The 17,644-nt window shown below is 46.5% G+C and overlaps 1 protein-coding gene across 1 annotated transcript in view; it reads left to right on the plus strand.

Moving 5' to 3' along the window:
• The window catches only part of LOC119455347 (protein LMBR1L-like), a 98,797-nt gene that overhangs the window by 61,929 nt on the left and 19,224 nt on the right, over positions 1–17,644 (plus strand). The window contains 4 exon segments of the mRNA XM_037716730.2: positions 1,116–1,192; positions 2,980–3,063; positions 11,451–11,524; positions 12,000–12,157. Of these exon segments, the coding sequence (XP_037572658.1) occupies positions 1,116–1,192; positions 2,980–3,063; positions 11,451–11,524; positions 12,000–12,157 (393 nt within the window).

The raw sequence follows: 17,644 nt of genomic DNA on the forward strand, positions 1-17,644 counted from the left end.
AACGTCTGAAAAATCAAACGGCGAACAGTTTTGGCATCCGGAATTTCAGACTTCCCTATATGTTGGCTCTATAGGGCACGTGGCGGCACCATGAAGGTGTCCGAATTATAAGGCATGTCCCGAAAATAGGGACGTCTGAAAAATTGGCCGTTGACTGCAGTAAGAAAAGCACATACAAATACAGTAATACAGAAATGAACAATAACGGATGTTCAGAAAACATTATGAAATCAAATTACACGCCAATTTGGCATGTAATGCAACAAGGTAAATGTAGGCAAACTTGAGCAGGAGACATCATGTAATGCTGGTTGGTGCTGCTTCACGAAAGTGTCCTATGTTAGTGATGCTTACTGATTTGGCAGGCAAGTGATTCCAGTTATGACTTGCTTTTTGCCTGAAGTGTGTCTGGGTGACTGTGATGTGACGTGGTATGTCGACCTTGTGGTGGCAGTGATCTACACGATGGGAGGAGAAGCTTGTCTTTCATCAAGAGTGGTCGTGGACTGAAGGGATGCGCAACTGTCACACATCCCCGCACGGCTCCCGTCTCCTGTAATCCGGCTTTGCCATGTGGCTTTACGGCGGTCGGTGTGGTTGCGGAGTATTACGGGAGATGGCCCTAGTGTTGCGCTGCTAATGCCGCCTAACGGCGGGATACTTGGGCGGTAAAGGGAGAAGGCGCTGGCTCTTTGTCGTGGAGTCTGTGAGCGATGCGGACATTCCGCGCGTGCGCTGATCCACGCTTCGCGAGACCGTCTCGCGAGGCTAGGATCAGGGCAACGATATGGACGAACACGGATCGTTCGAACGCGCCACTGTTCGTGTGACCGTACACGTGCACGACTAGGTGATGGTGTCATAGCATGGGGCGAACATATTCGCTCGCTATCCAGTAGTGGTGAGTCAGACTTCCTCGATTTGTCGCGTGCCCATGTGAATTTTCTACGTGTAGTAATTTGGCTAGCGTGCATTAGTGTAGGAAAGGTGCAATAAATGCCCTTTTGTTTGTTTGCACTACTGTGTTGTCGTTCTTTTGTCCCAAGAGCATGTCTGAGACTCCACAGGACATAAAGTCTGCCTTGTCTGATTTTTAGTGTACACTGTATGTGCAGCTCTGCAGCAGCTGGCGTCCCCGTGGAGGAGGAACCTGGGCTACCCATTGGCTATGCTGGCTCTGCTGAGTCTCACGGTGAGCCTGGCCTCCTCTGCGTCTAGTTTGAGAATAAAAGCCTCGTGCTTTACACTGCCATTCAATTGAACACAGACTCTTTAAATTAAAGGAGCAATAAAGAGCAAGTCAGTTTATGCTAATAAACCTATTTATAATGAAATTGTCATTTGTCAAAAAAAGGTTTGAGTATTGCAGTGGACTGTCAGTAACTCCAACTCTGGTTAATTCAAATTTTCGGTGAATGCAATCCCAGCTCAAGGTATTGAGCTGACGTGTATACATTTCTACGTGCCAGGACTTAATTACAACTTCAGTTATTTTGATCCTGCTGGATAATTCAAACTTGACCAGTCAGCATCCACGTACCTGACGTAAATGGCATATCCAACCGTGGCTGCAGTGTCTGTCTTGGAGGCATCGGGGGCAGCCAATGTGTCAAAGACATGTTCTCCCATGCTAAAAGTGCAATTATTTAGCCTGCTTTGTGCACTTCTCAGCGAAAATGGCTATTCAGAATGTGTTATTTCTGTATTTACCCCATTCCAATCTGGACAGTAAAAAAAAAACAGGTGGTCTGAAAATGACCTGCATGATGCAATCGTATGGATCTGGAAACCGCATTCAAGGAATGGGCAACAATGTACCACCGAAACTAGCGTCGTCATCATTGGCATCACAGAACAATCTTTTACGTAGGTTGTCATTATTAAAGACACTTCACTTCATTAAAGACACTTCACTTCTGTTATGAAAGCCTATTCAAAAGAGAAGTCTACATGCTAAGCTGCAGCAGAGCTCTGTCGCATGTTTTCGGCATGTCGGAGTCTCGACTGCATCACAAGGCAAACAGGCAAAATGATTAAGGCGTGGGCCACCATCCCATTCACAGATGTCCAAGTAATTGCTCATATATTGAGGCCATCCTCTTGCAGGAAGGGTTCTCAAAGCTGTGGTTCTTTTAGAATGCAGTGGGATCCTTCTTTACCAATAAATAATGGGCTAGACCATAGTAGTTGCTGTCAAAATTCACAATGTCAATGGGGGGGACACTTCAGGGCAGTGGAATTATCCATCTGGTTCTTGCTGGTTCTTTCTTGGATTTCATAGCCTCCTCTTCAGGCAAGAACTGTTGCTTCATTGTTGCACGATCATAATTTACTTGTAGTGTCATTGAGCAGAATTACGTGCAGGAAGAGACGCTCGTCTCTTCCTGCACGTAATTCTGCTCAAGGACACCACATGATGCACCAACTGGCCCAACAGTCTACGCTTCTGAACTTCATAATTTACTTGTACAGCTTAGCCTAATGAAAGGGAGTCATCCACCAAATTTGTAGCACAAAGCTACCAAGAAAACTTATGCAGGTTTCTCAAAAAGAAAGCTTCGCAGTTCCAGTTCAAGAAAAATTCATCCTAGTCCCGCTATGGAATCCAGGACCGGGGTGGTTGCTCTACTGTCTGAGCCAACCCGGAGGCTAGCAGATTGCAGAGCGAGAACGTGAAGAGCAGGGCATAATAGTTAGGGTAATATTTTCTAGGAAAGGTGAATACATATTGGCACAAAATAGGTGATGAAGATGTTGATGAAGGTGATGAAGCAGTCTGTGGGGTGGTGACATAACCTGTGTGCACCAAGCGAGACCACTCTTGGCTCATTTCGTAAGTGAGGGTTTCTTTAAACAGACAATGTGCTAATGTACTTTTACTGAATTAGAAACGCATGATCTTAATCTGGAGCATGGCGAATGTTTAACTTGGCCAAAATGTCTGCTTGGCTTTGACGCCTTCAACCTGGCTTTCTCCAGATCATTTCTCTGCTGATGGTAATCCACAACACGCTGCAGCTTCTGATTGGCATCAAAGCTCTGCCAGTCTCTCCTCAGGTTGAGGTAAGTGCTCTTTAGTAGAACTATTTGCATTTTGACTGGCCCTTGGAACAAATGAAGGCAAAGAGCAGGCACTGATCACACAATGCAAGGCATAGTGCATGCACTCCTTCTAAACATGGGTACAGTGGCCTGAATAATCAGAGAGAGATTCTGAACCTAATTAAAAGCAGTTTTTTTTTTGCCATGATAAGGGCACCAGCCCATTTGGTTTGACAGCATGCTCTGCAATGGCATTTTGCTCTAACTGGAGAGCTGGACAGTGGTAAGAATTCGTTATGCGAATTCAGAGAACATGTTCATACCTGTCAACTCTCCTGAATTTTATGTGAACTTACACATTTGGGATTGTTTTATAATTTTACGAATGTTGCACCAAGTTCAACTAAAAATACTCTGTCTTTGAACCTTCCATCGAATGTGAAAGAATGCCAGATGGATACTTACTTTGAGCAAGTTTATACAGACAAGTTCCTGAAGCAGACAAAATTGCCAACAGCAAAGTCATGAATCTCTAAAAACAATGTGTTGCTTCACATTCATTGCTGTTCTAAGTTTGCTGCTGATTGCGTGCTCTGTCTAAAGGTAAAGAATCGTTGGTAAGTGTTGCACAAAAGGGGTGTGCAGGAAAAGCTTTAACAAGAATGTGTGCTGTCTCTCTCCCTCTCTCTCTGCCCCCTTATCCACCCCTTTTTTGGTGTCATGCTTGCAGAATTTCTTGCAAATTTTTTCACTGCTTAGCAGGTGTACATATGCACATGAGGGAATAGTATACAAGTGCTAGTAGCAGCTGATAAATTTGATGGTAGGATACAGCAGAGCATGTGTACAAGCATGTATGTTCAGAGCAGTTGTTTTGCGGTGTGCCTTGTCTGCTTCTTTCACAGCATGTGCCTGCACGTCCGTTCATTCTCCACCACTTGCTTTAGTGGTCTGCGACTACTGAATAGCAGATTTCGAATTGAATAAACAAAAAAGGCCAAATATCGAATATCAGATAACTTGACACAATTTTTTGTGCTTACAAATTTTGTGCTAAAAACGCGGTGCTGCACAAGCTCGGGAAGCTACTCAGATTATGTAACAAGAATCTTGCTAGATTTCAGTAAATTAGCTACCTAGGAATTAAGATGTATAGTATCCTCTACTCTTATTGAAGAGAATACCAATTTAGTATTCCAGGTTTGATCGCAACTTAGTTTGTATGCACAAGTCCAGAAAATATTTTTTATTGATAGAATGTCTGTCAAATAGAATCAAGTGCTTTCTTTCGTCTGAAGCTGAAGAAATAGCGAAGTTGTCCCAAATACCAGTGGAGTTTTCAGTCTAATATCGGGCCATACTGTCTTTAGTGGCAATCTTCTATTGCTTATTGCAGTGGTGGTCCAACTGCACCATTTGCGCCATTTTGCTACAATTCTACTTGTTTGTGCCTTGCTGCGCCCACCGAAATGCAACTTGTGCCAAGTGTGCCAAAGCGCCACCTTCGCCTTGGGCGCTACACAGACATCGCACTTTAATAGCAGTAGCGTGGCCGGTCCCACCGCATGTGGACAGACCCGCGACTAAGCATTCCGAGCATCGGTGACATGGACTTCGCGACCAAGCTTCGTGCACGGAATCCTCGATCGGATACGCAGCTATGCCTTTCAGCACTCAATGTTTCGGAATTTGCGACTAAGCACATCGAGCGTCGACTCCTCGGGCCCGCGGCTAGGCATTTCGCGCATCGGCACTTGGGACTGTGCGACTAAGCACATCAGGCGTCGACTCCTCTATACCGCGGCTAGGCATTTCGCACATCGGCACTTGGGACTGCACGACTAAGCACATCGAGCGTCAACTCCTCGAGCCCGCGGCCAGGCATTTTGCGCATTGGCACTTGGGACTGCGCAACTAAGCAGATCGAGCGTCGACTCCTCGATCCCGCGGCCAGGCAGTTCGCGCATCGGCACTTGGGACTGCGCGACTAAGCACATCGAGCGTCGACTCCTTGAGCCCGCGGCCAGGCATTTCGCGCATCGGCACTTGGGACTGCGCGACTAAGCAGATCGAGCGTCGACTCCTCGATCCCGTGGCCAGGCAGGTCGCGCATCGGCACTTGGGACTGCGTGACTAAGCAGATTGAGCGTCGACTCCTCTATCCCGCAGCTAGGCATTTCGCGCGTCGGCACTTGGGACTGCGCGACTAAGCACATCGAGCGTCGACTCCTCTATACCGCGGCTAGGCATTTCAGCGCATCGGCACTTGGGACTGCGCGACTAAGCAGATCGAGCATCGACTCCTCTATTCCGCGGCTAGGCATTTCATGCGTCAACACTTGGGACTGCGTGACTAAGCACATCGAGCGTCGACTCCTCGATCCCGGCAGCTGGGCATTTCGCGCATTGGTAGTTGTGACTACGCGACTAAGCACATCGAGCGTCAACTCCTCGAGCCCGCGGCCAGGCATTTCGCGCATCGGCACTTGGGACTGCGCGACTAAGCAGATCAAGCGTCGACTCTTCTATCCCGCGGCTAGGCATTTCACGCGTCGGCACTTGGGACTGCGCGACTAAGCACATAGAGCGTCGACTCCTCGGGCCCGCAGCTAGGCATTTCGCGCATCGGCACTTCGGACTGCACAACTAAGCACCTCGAGCGTCGACATCCTCGGGCCCCCGGCTAGGCATTGTTGTTACACAATATGGAATTTCTGCATTTCTAGTCGCTCTTGTATTATGTCTGATTGCATAAAACTATTCTCAGTAGTCTACAAGTGCTATTTACATGGGCAAATAAAGTCTGTTTGCAACGTTTTCTGCTCTGGGCACGCGAGCTAAATGGCTGCGTCAGTCTGTCTTACTTGTGTCCATTTGCTCTAAAGAAGTACTTAAAAATTGTGTAGTAGTACTAAATGTCATGCACTTGTTTTTCTCCTGCTCCAACTGAACCAAAACGCAAAATTTTGTGCTGCATAACTGTTACAAAATGCTAATGTGGCTGCTCCTAAATTGCTACAAAACAGCTTTTTTCGTGTTTCAAAAATTGATCTAATTCTTAAACTGGCTGGACCACCACTGCTTATTAAGTTCTGCTTTCCTGTTTTCTTCTAGAAAATGGAGGGTCTTTCCACCTTTATGACAGGTGGTTTCTGTGGGTTATTGTCAGCTCGTTAAGGCCAGTCTGCGTGCCAGACTAGAACGGGGAATGCGCATCACATGACTCGGCACCACTCCACACGGTCATCGGAGCCGCGCGAGTCGACTGCAGTCGGTGCCAACATTAACCCTTTGAAGGTTTTTGCCGTACCTGTACGGCGGCGGTTTTCTGTCCTGCAAGGTCTTTGCCGTACGGGTACGGTTTCGATCCTCCGATTGAAATTTCGCGCCATAATGACGATGCATGCTCACCGGGAGGTGTTGCCACCTTTTAGGACTTACAAGAAGCGTTTGACATTTGTGCTATCTTCTTGCGAGATAAACAGAACTGATTTCTAGTTTCAGCGCGTGCGTCGCGCAGACTGCGGCAACACCCCTTTCGCGGTTTCGGTTTCGCCGCGTGATCGCAACAGAAGTGCGCGAAACGTTTGAAGGGGCGGCGGAAGTTGATTTTTACCTTTATTGGCACTGCTCTTAGCTTGTTTATCACCATCGCTCACGAGGTATTCTCGCTCTCTGCGGCAACGCGCTTTTGGTTCCGCTGCGTGATCGCAACGGAGGCGCGCGAAACGTGAGTTTTCTCTTTGTCGGCACTGTCTTGCAGTGGCGCTGAAGTTGATTTCTATCTTGATTGGCGCTGTCTTAGCTTGTTTATCAGCGCCACTCACGAGGTATCCTCGCTCTCTGCGTCAACGCGCTTACGCTGGTTTCGGTTGCGCCGCGTGATCGCAACGGAGGCGCACCAAACGTTAGTTTTCTGTCTGTCGGCACTCTCTTGCAGGGGCGGCGGAAGTTGATTTCTATCTTGACTGGCACTATCTTAGCTTGTTTATTAGCACCGATCACGAGGTATTCTCGCTCTCTGCGGCAACGCGCTTACGCGGTTTCGGTTCCGCCGAATGATCGCAACGCGAAACGTGAGTTTTCTCTTTGTCGGCACTCTCTTGCAGATGCGGCGGAAGCTGATTTCTACCTTGATTGGCGCTGCTCTTTGATTGGCGCTACCTTGATTGGCGCGATAAGGCGCTGTGCGTAGAACCGTGTTTCAAGGAATGCCACACTCTGAAATATTATTGAACATTTGGAGTTCTGAGTGATGCCGACATCAAAATACTGTTTCTAATTTTTTTTCACTATTTATTCCCGACTTTATACATTTTGTACATTCAATATCCGCAATAAAGTAATTTGACCATCTGGGAAAGTTTTTTTCAAAATAATTCGACCTTCAAAGGGTTAAGAGTTCTCAAATCGGGAAGCCCATGGCAAGTTCACACGATGCCCCACCCTCACCCTCTCTTCCTCCCTCCCCGTTGTCTGGCCACGTCCGTCCGCCATCTGTGTAAATACGCCTGCCATAGGGGTCAACGTGCTAGTCACATTACACTTTCAAGCCCGCCATGTAAATCCAAAGCTAGTCTTGTGATGGGTTGCTCGAAGCTACGAAAAAAGACTGTTGTGTGTCTACGAACGGCATTTGGAACGAGGGGCCACCGTGTGGTGTTTTGCAGAGATGGCATGACCGTGAACAATGGTCATCCCGTGCACTCTTTCATTGGCATTGATTCAATGTGGAACTGTAGCTTTAGTTGCCAACACCCGACGATTAGGCCTAATGGGCCAGGCAGTGTTGCCAATAGTGTGGCCTTGATGAAATAATGCTGTCGGCCAGTGTAAATGGGCCACAAACCGTCGCGGAAAGCTTGTTGCTGCATGTTCCTACGGGTGGCTCATCAGTGATTGGTTGCGACCTGACGCGTATGGGTTAGATTAACAGCCGTCGAAACGGAGTTTGGGTGCACGGTTGATCAGCTGGCAACTACTGTGAGCACGCGTGCCAAGCTCGTCTATGCTTGCATGCGGGCAGAAAGCGCCGAACTGTGCGAATCTGCGTGCGTGAGCATAGAACTCGCATATCTGATGTGATCAGCTTGCATCCTATGGCTGATCGGCCCGATCTTCACGCGTGCTTCCATGCTTTCTATGCACGCTGCTTTTGTTGTTCCTTTTGTACGCGTACCGTTAATCATTTCTATTGGCCCGGTTGACGTGGTTGAACTTTGTGTCGATGGAGAACACTCGCTATGGGAACGCGATGCGTGTCAAGGTTACCAACCACGGCTGGGTCACTCACCTAATATATTAAATATTCAAAAAATCGAATATTCGAGAAATTGAATACTAGATATTTGATTCGCGTTTCGAATTATTCAAACATTCACTATTCGATTCGAAATGAATATTCGAGTATTCACACACCCCTTTTGGAAATAGATCGCGCAGATGTTAATTTGTTTATGACTCTGGTCAAGCTGTCTGAGGTGGCATTTAACTCAGCGAGTGCTCAATTCTGTCATAAGGTGCATTGGGAGCTAATGTTTAAATGATAACAATAAAATGTGAATTTGTTTCGCTGCTGTAAATATTAAAGGAAAAAACACAACTTGTACACCAGAAAATATGTTACATCAGCTCCTGTCACCTGTGCTGTGGTTTTGATTGTATATAATTTGTGCATGGAAAGCTTTTTCACTTACTGACTCCTCCTTTCTGAAGAGTAAGCAAGCGTTGTACCCCTTCTGGTGGCAGTTGCCAGCCTTGCTCCTCGCTTTCTCTTTCCTGTGTATGTTTTCAAATCAAGTACTAATAATTACTGTGCCCTTCGTGAAATGAGGAAACTGCTGTGCTAAATTGTGTTGTGGTGCGCAAAACGTGGCTACTAAGCATTGCTACTTCCCATCAATTCGCAAATAACTATTGCAACACGCGTCTGCCCAATAGATGACACAGCATCTTGCTGTGTGTGTACAAAAATGCAATCAGCCGATGAGACCAGCAGCTAGAAGTTCCACTGCTCCATCTTTTATTGGTGCGCCGCACTGGCTACTTCCAGCAGTCAGCCTAGAGGTGTGGCACTGATTGCCACAAATTGTGCAAGGTCCATCTTTAATGTGACAAGGTTGCTCTGAGCAATATGCTGCTCACAGGATTGATATCTTGCCCTTTTTTTAACCACCTGCTTACAGCAGTGCACACTGGCGTAAGTCAAAAGCTTTTGTTTCTCATGCTCATTACATGCCGTAGCCTAGTACTCGGTGACAGAATTGTTGACTTCTGCATTATTGTTCAGGCTACCAGGGCACAATTGTGAAGGTTGTTCAGAACATAATTTTATTATCTACGAATTCCTACATGAAGCTGTTGCGAGTAAAGCATAGCAGAAAAGTTTAGTTGAAGACTCTACTGTGTTACTCACTTCCACTGTCTGCATGATTAACAAAAAACAGAGCCCCTGTTTGGCAATCTAGGCTGCTGTTCCCTGCCATTAAAGACTCAGATGAAGGCAGAAACGAAGCTTTAACTTACAAAGTGAGACAAGTTCTCAGTCATAGTGTAACTGTAGGCACCAAGTGGCAGTTAGTACTAACCTTGGCCTCCATGGCAGACAAGTTACAATGCCTACAAGGCAGCTTTCCTGCACTGAAAAATTTCACCCACAATGGTGGCACAGCCCGTTCTCATTGTAATGCCAGGTGCAGCACAGCGCATCTCTTGTTTGGCTTCTGCGAATACCTGTGCTGTGCGCCAGCAGCAGCTCATGACAGCACCATTCAAGCAAAACTAGTGGCATCTAATGCACACGTCAATGCAGGGATGGCGCTCAAGTATGGAGGCTTCTCCACGAGTTGAATGCATGTTTGCAATGAGGACTGGCTGCACCACTGTTGTGAAGGAAATATTGCAGTGCTGCCTTGCAGGTTTTTAGCTCTCTTCTTGGGTGTTTCTACGGCCGTCCTGACTGACAAATAGAGTGTAGCTTCTCCACCAAAAGGTTCTCATCTGCCTGACAGCAGTGTAGAGCTATGAAAGAAACCTAGACGGGTTTCTTGGGAAGAAAGCTTAGCAGTTTAAGAAAATTTTGTCCCGGTCCAGGGATCAAACCAGGGGCCACCAAAGTTGAAGAACGAGGGTGAATTAACAACTCGGAGCAGGGCACTGAATATGGCAAATCAGTTTTGTGGAAATCCTTTTCATGAAACCTGCCCATTCTTGTGGATTTCCACACAACTTATTTGCCAGCTTCTGCACTGATTAGAATGGCTCCATGACATTCTGGTTTTTATTTTTTTTAATTACTTTGTGAGTGCATGTTTTGCAATTTTTTGAAGGATTGCACCACCTTTAATCCTTTCATAGTAAGGTAATTTGATGTTCAGTACCTGTCCTGTCTTCTTTGTGTTCCACTATCAAATTGCTGCATTCACACTCTGAAAGAGTTCTGAGCATGTGAACAGACTGCTTATTTGTTCATAATGCTTTATTTTTGCTACTAATGAACAGCACTTCATAATATCATCATATGCAGTGTCATAGTGACAGAAACTTGCTAACATTGTGAATATACTAGGATGTGAACATTATTTTATAATAATGGCAAAAGCAATTATTCATTATTTGAAAACTATTTGAAAATATTCAATTAGATGCACTTCTCAATTCATATTCGATTCAGTCGCAAAAATGACTATTTTCACTCCTCTGCTGCCAGGCCACAAGAAGGTGAAGTGTTGTTTGCAAAGTTTGACAATGAAACATGTTTTGACTAGTTAGGAAGCTTTATAAGAAAGGCTGTGGATGCATTACAATGGAACAACCAATTTTTCACACTTTTGGTATAATACATTTTGAAATAGAGAATTACAATGCACACTTACAAGGGGATTTTCTTCTAACTTCGCATGTTCATATCTCCCATCATAACGAAGCCATAACTTTCAAACTCACCTGCTATATTCTACATCATTGTTGAAATTAACATTTTTTATGACATCTGTTATAAGTGTTAAGATGGCGATGTGAATATTTTTTTAATGTGGATCACTGTCTTCTTTGACAAATTAGAAAAAAGGGATTTTCTTCAACATTGACTAATTATTCTTGTTTATTTTAAGGTTAAGGAGTGTTTAAAAAAATGTTTTTGTATAATGTTTCTGGTACAGCATGTACATCATGCCTAGAGACCCTGTGGAAAGTATTGCCACATAATGGACTGCAAGTAGCCATTGTGTCGAATGTGTTTATGACTTGCGCAAGAATTATATTGTAATCACCATGCAGTTATTCAGCACGTTTAGTTTTCAGGTTGAATGGCACGGTAAGTAATCGCCTGGTTGGGAAGCGTGTTTTGTGTTTACAAAGTGCAATTTTTCCTGCTCACCACGAGTACACCACTGTACTGTTTGTTTCAGCAATTCTCGTTGGGTATCAGCTCACTCTCAGCTTTGGGTGTCGTCGGCTCATCGTTGGAGATTGTGCTCATCCTGTATCCTTATCAAGTGCTTCACTTTTAAAATGTTCCAGTGCGGCCCTTGTTTCTTTTGTCATAAAGTGTGCTATTGAGAGCGCAAGAATTGTATGTAGTGCAGAATGTGCAGCGAAATAGGGTATTTGCTGTCTGGTTATGGTTAAGGGGCATCCCACTGCAAGATGTGATTGTCTGCTTCCGATGCTCTAGCAGTTTACAGGAGTGTGGTGCAGAGTTACGCATTGATGAACTTTGTGGTTCAATTTTATTGGTACCTTAAAAAGAAAATATGCCCTAAATGAAAAATGTGCTACTTTTAGTCGGAAGAATGCTGTGTTATCTCTTAAGTGCTGCAGATTTCTTTTAGATCGTCCCAGTGGTTGTCTCACGAGAACATCTTTGCATTTTACATGAAAGTGGGAAATTAGAGTTGGCCCCGAGCGGAAGTCTCATGTTTTTGTGCCAGTTGAGTTTCTTTCCTGAACTGTGCCAGCTACCTGTGGCTGGCATCCGTGGTGGGCTTCTTCACCTTGCCCGTGTTCTGTCGGCTCCGACCCAAGCCGTCGTCAGCCACGCTGACCCAGATCATCGGCAACTGTGCCGTCCTGCTAGTGCTCAGCTCTGCACTGCCCGTCCTGGCAAGAACTCTGGGTGAGTCTCCCTAGTGGCCAGCACTTTGTTCTCTGCTTGCCGTAAATTTTCTGGTTCTTTGCCTTAGATCAGTCTGGCAACAGTGTCTATGTCACGAAAGCTCTTGGTGACCTCACAGAATCGCTTTCTTTAACCTGAATGTCCTAAATGCAAACTTGAACTACACTCGAACCTCCTTATAATGAAGTGAAGGGGGGGGGCCGAAATTATTTCGTTTTATCTGTTACTTCGTTATATCCATATCCATTATTGCCATTTACTGCAATATATGGCTAATGGGGTGCACCATTGTAAACACGGAAATAAGAAGACGGCTTTGTGGCCCGTGGAATCGCTGCACAGCCACTCATGCGATAAAATTTGAATAAAACAACAAAAGAATCTTCGGCGTGTGCAACACCTGACTTATGCATCTGATGCGACATCTTTTTGCCTTCTGTTTCGTTGTAATGCTGTTTTGCATCCGCTTTCCACATGGCTCGTCACAGTCGAGCAGCACGTGGCACACAACACAGCGCTGCGCTGTGTGATCGAGGAGGCAAGCGAACTTTGCCGTGCCGACTTAGCTTGGCCGGCTTGCGGCCTCCGAGATTGCACCGATGCCAATGCGATCTCGAAGGCCACACCCAGCTGCCAGCCCACGCGGCGCGCCGCAGGGAGACATGAATGCACGGCCTGGGTGTGACCCCCGAGATTGTGCCAGGAATATCTCTGAGGACAGGCCCAGCTGCGGATGCCTGTGTGGCGCGCCGTATAGAAAGAGAGAAGTGGGCCTCTTCGATTATGCACTCCCAGACCGTCCGCAAAGCGCCTTCCGGTCTGACTAGTCCTGACAGAAGAACGTGTCAGATTCACGTGATCCAGCTGTCGGGGACTGTCCGAGGTTTCCTTCGAAAGCACTGTGACCGGAACTCACTCTCGTGGCTGCCGTCGTCTGCTCTTAGCTACTCGTAGATAGCCCCCCTAGCCAGTGAATTCAATAGCGTGGCCCCCAAAATGGTGCAGTCTCAGAGCCCACGTCGCTGACAACCATAAAGCTTGCATAGTGAAATCGCAGCCTGAGTGCATAGAACATGTTCGCAAAGCGCAGTTTATGTCGCGCTAGCTAGCTCATTGCCTGAGAAATTTAAGCGGAATTCCTATATAAGCAAAATCATAAGCAAAATCGTGGTCATGCCATGTCGCTGTTCATGTAGAAAGCACCCATCAACATCCTCTTAAAGCTCATGGGTGTGTTCCAATACTCGCCTTAGACAGCTGAATAGACAGCTAAGCGGACTGGCGGCCATCTTAAGTCTCATTCCAATGCTCACGAAGATGTCAAAGTAGACAGCCTCGCGAAGACAGCATCGAAGTCAAGAACGATGCAGGCTACTTTCCTGTCTAAAGATAGCGACTCAGCAGGACGCTCAGAAACTCGACGGGGAGGTTGTCTGCGCACACAAAAACGTAGACACACTTTTCTATACCCTTAATGTAAGTCACCATGTTTTTCATAGGTTCGCAGGCAAAAATACTTTAAAAAATACAGAAATAATGTGTGCTTTTCTCAACTGTCTTTTTGTTGCCGCGAGGTGGCATTACGTCGCAGAAGCATCTTCCAGACGGCTCGAAACGCGTTTCATTACTTGGCCTCGAAGCTGTCTTGGCTGTCTTCGTAGACATCAAAGTAGACTGTCTACCATGATAGACATAAATTGAAACACAGCCCATGAGATCGTCTGCTAATTAAAGGCCTGACGCGTGTCTAGGAGAGAGCTCGTGTACATCGTCTGCTAATCCTGTACGCCAAAAATCAAACGCTTGAACTTGCCAACAGAAGCGATCATCATATATGTCAACAGCAATTGGCGAAGCTCCAGTTGTATATAATACCACCCTAGCTACCGCCGTAAGATAGCCCCATGCAATATATGTTTCCTCGTACATCAATTTCACTCACCTGAAAAGCGAAATTTATCTGTTTACTACACATATAGCAATGAGCATGATAGATTTTGCGAAACCCATCAAGAAAAGCAAGCATGTGCGCCCGATCGCTGTGCTTCTCTCTTAAAAAATACGGAAAATGACTAAAGCTGCAGCAATTAGACCGCTCGTGAAAAACTCTAATGATGGCACACCAAGCACCGATTTAACAGAAGCGACAGCTGAGTCTGGAACGCGCAATGTACGCTGAAGCACACGGTATCTTTCACAACATGGCGTCAAACGTTGCGCGGATCTTTTTAAACGGCCGTTGTCTGCTAGCTGTTTGCGCTTGTCCAAGCAAAAATCTGCTGACAGCTCCGTGACTTCCGGTCCATGAAAAACGAATGCATTTCTGGCAGCTCTCGGACTGGTGGGCGGAACTTCTAAAGCTGTTTGAGAAAATCAAATACGGGACAGCAGTCCCAAGCAGTCCGGTGCTTTCAGGGACTGATAATCAAAGAGGCCCACTGATAATCGAAGAGGCCCAGTGAATGCACGTCCTGGGTGTGACCCCCAGATTGCGCCAGGTATATCTCTGAGGCCAGGCCCAGCTGCGGCTGCCTGTGTGGTGTGCCGTATAGAGAGAAGTGAATGCACTAATCTTTCGCACCGACGCATGTGGCCACGCAGGCTTGCGCATGACCCCGAAAATTGAGCCAGGGATATCTTTAAGGTCGTGCCCAGCTGCGCCACACAGTTGAAGTGAATGCACTAATCTTTCATACCGTTGCGCGTCTCGCTTAGCCAGGTGCACGCAAGAGAGAGAGGTCAGTGGAGAAGTACGATAGTGAGCTGCTGCTTGTGTGCAGGTGCGCAGCTATGCGCAGTGGTGAGAAACACCAGTGTTGCTCGACGACGTATTCTATGTGGGGATGCGGGAGTTTTGAACTGCCGCGGCAAACGAGTGCCGAACCCCGCACAAAGCGATGTACTCGGTGTGCAATCCATTGGCAGGACAATTTCAATTCATTAAAATGAGGTTTTAAATACATGTATCTCTATGGGGAATTCAAGGGGAATTTCATTTACTTCATTAGGTCCATTATTTTCTTATATCCTGTTTCGTTATAACCAGGTTCGAGTGTGTATTCTAAGATTTCTTGAGCGTTTTGCAATGATCAAAACTCCAGAAAGGCAGTGCCAAGCCAAATGCTAGCGCGCGCCGCCCCTGCTGACATGGTTTTGGACTTCGTCTCACGTACTTGTTGGTGCGATTCTCGACATCAGCACGGTGCGTGGATCGCTGATTGTGTTACTTCTAGCCACGGTGTAAGAACAGGTGCTCCGACGGAAGCGCGTGGCGCGTCTCACTAATGTTGGGATGCCGCTAGGGGGCGCACGCAACTAGGAGGCTGTAGGGGGCTGGGCTCCAGGGGCAAAACATTCCCTGGCCACCATGCTGGCAGCACGCTTTGCAGCCTGTTTTGTAGAGTGCCTGCGACTGTATTTAACGACAAACCTTAGGCCACTCTTTTTATGTAACAATATCTTATAATGGGATTTTTAATTGCTGAAGTGCTTTGCTGCCTTTTCTAAGCAGAAGCGTGTAGTATTTCTGTCAGTGCCGCACTCATAGTTATTAAACATTCACGACGGACACGACGGAAAAGAGACTAGATATAACTGCAACTTGTAAACCAAAAAAAGAAAGATGTCAATTGATGTGCAGAAGGCACATACGTACCCATGTGGCCTATCTCGTAGCCTAGTTTTACACGAGCGTAGCCAGATTTATCAAATTTGCTCTTCGGGACGTGCAGACGAGAACAAATTTATTATGCACTGCTGTCCATGAATTTGTGACGTACATCGGCTCAAAGTGCTTCTTGCACCCGTACTCTCCTGGTCGCAGGGCTTGGTCTCCACGTTCTAGAGCATCCTACGAACCATGCAGTCGGCTCTTTTCACTGAACATGGAAACTCCGTCTTTGCACATGAGAGACCCGCTGTTCCAGTTTGCTGTGAATCACTTTTTGCTTACAATCCGTCCCCACCAGGCAACGTCATAGCTCGAGATGCAGACTTCCCTTCCCTCTCTTAAGATTCAGACTGTTTGTCTGAATTTTTAAGCGCTTAACAAGAACAACGATGAAAGATTGCTCAATTTTGAAGTAAACATTGCTTAACTAAGAGCTTATCATCGCTTGTCGGCGACTGCTTCTAAGGATTGGCACACGCTGTCTGCTGTCGTGCACTGTCGGAGTAATTACCGTCGTTATTGTCTGTTTCGGCGTCTGAGGAATTTGAATGATTATAGTGAAAAGCAGAAAAGTAAAAAAAAAAATTTTTTTTGACGCGCTTTGCATAGTTACAATTACACGTTCGAATTTCCCGCTTTTTCAGCTTCCTAACGTGTGCTGCCATGCAGTGGTGCAGATGTGAAACACCACCATTAGTGAGACGCGTTTCTCACCAGTGGCCCCCGCGTCGTCGGAGCACCTGTTCTTCTTACACCGTGCTTCTAGCGTTATCTTAGTAGGGTTTTAACGCACCGTTCCGCCTTGCGAGGCGGTGCCAAATGAGAGGCGGCAAACCATTTGAAGCTTTCTTTTCTGTGTGTGTATCCCGTGAATGCTTCTACCCGGCCGTTAACAGCGCGCCGCGCGCCGTTGTCAGTGTGGGTGCTGTCGATCATGCTTGCATGGTATTTTCATCGTGTTCCACGCAAGTTGTCCGCGAAGTTGTAGACGCTCATTCCCACACATTGCGGTGCCTTTTCGGTTCATCTTTCTCTGGTGGTAACATCACTCACATATATGCGGCGTTATCTTTTTTTCTGCAGTTAGCGAAGGCGTCGCAGCTAGCTCGTGTTTGCTCCGTCTCTCCATCGTATGCTTGGGTGGCAGCTCGAAACCGATGCGTTCTAACTATATCAAATAGGCCGTTGATATTAAGGAATGCACTGGTTGAGATGAGTAATGGCCACATCTACATTAGCTTAATGATTGCTCATTAGCCAGATAGCCAGATTAGCCAAATACCTGTCATGATCGACTAGTACTATTTTTCGTGGAAAGCTTTTCGCTGGTCACAGGCGGCGTGCATTTTCATGCGCCAGCCGCAGCCCCAGCTCCTTCAGCACAGGAGCAGACTTAAGAGGAGCACCATCAACCAAAACAAACTTTCTGAAATCGAATTCAAGCATGTCGATTGGCACGAAATTTTACGCGTATAAGACGTACCTGCCTTTTTCGTCTCTTGTCAAATGACTAAATATGTCGCCGATGGCTGACCTCCACGAGGCATGCTCGAGTGATCGCTTTCGTAATTATTTACATGCGACTTTGTGTCTTAGCATCGGACGCGTTGCGGGCTGTTTGTTACTCTGTGCAAAGTGAGGTGCCCAGTCGCACGAAATCAAGCAAAAGTGATTGTATTCTCGAATGCAGCTGTATATTTTCAAGCTTGCAACACATAAATGGACCAACTACGCCGAGCACGCGCTGGCCACATCGGCCGCTGCCATGCTGGTAGCATGTTTACGTTTATCCTGCAGCCAGCTGTCCGGGTGTTCGA

This window comes from Dermacentor silvarum, chromosome 6 (assembly GCF_013339745.2).
Source record: "Dermacentor silvarum isolate Dsil-2018 chromosome 6, BIME_Dsil_1.4, whole genome shotgun sequence".
Lineage (NCBI taxonomy): Eukaryota > Metazoa > Arthropoda > Arachnida > Ixodida > Ixodidae > Dermacentor > Dermacentor silvarum.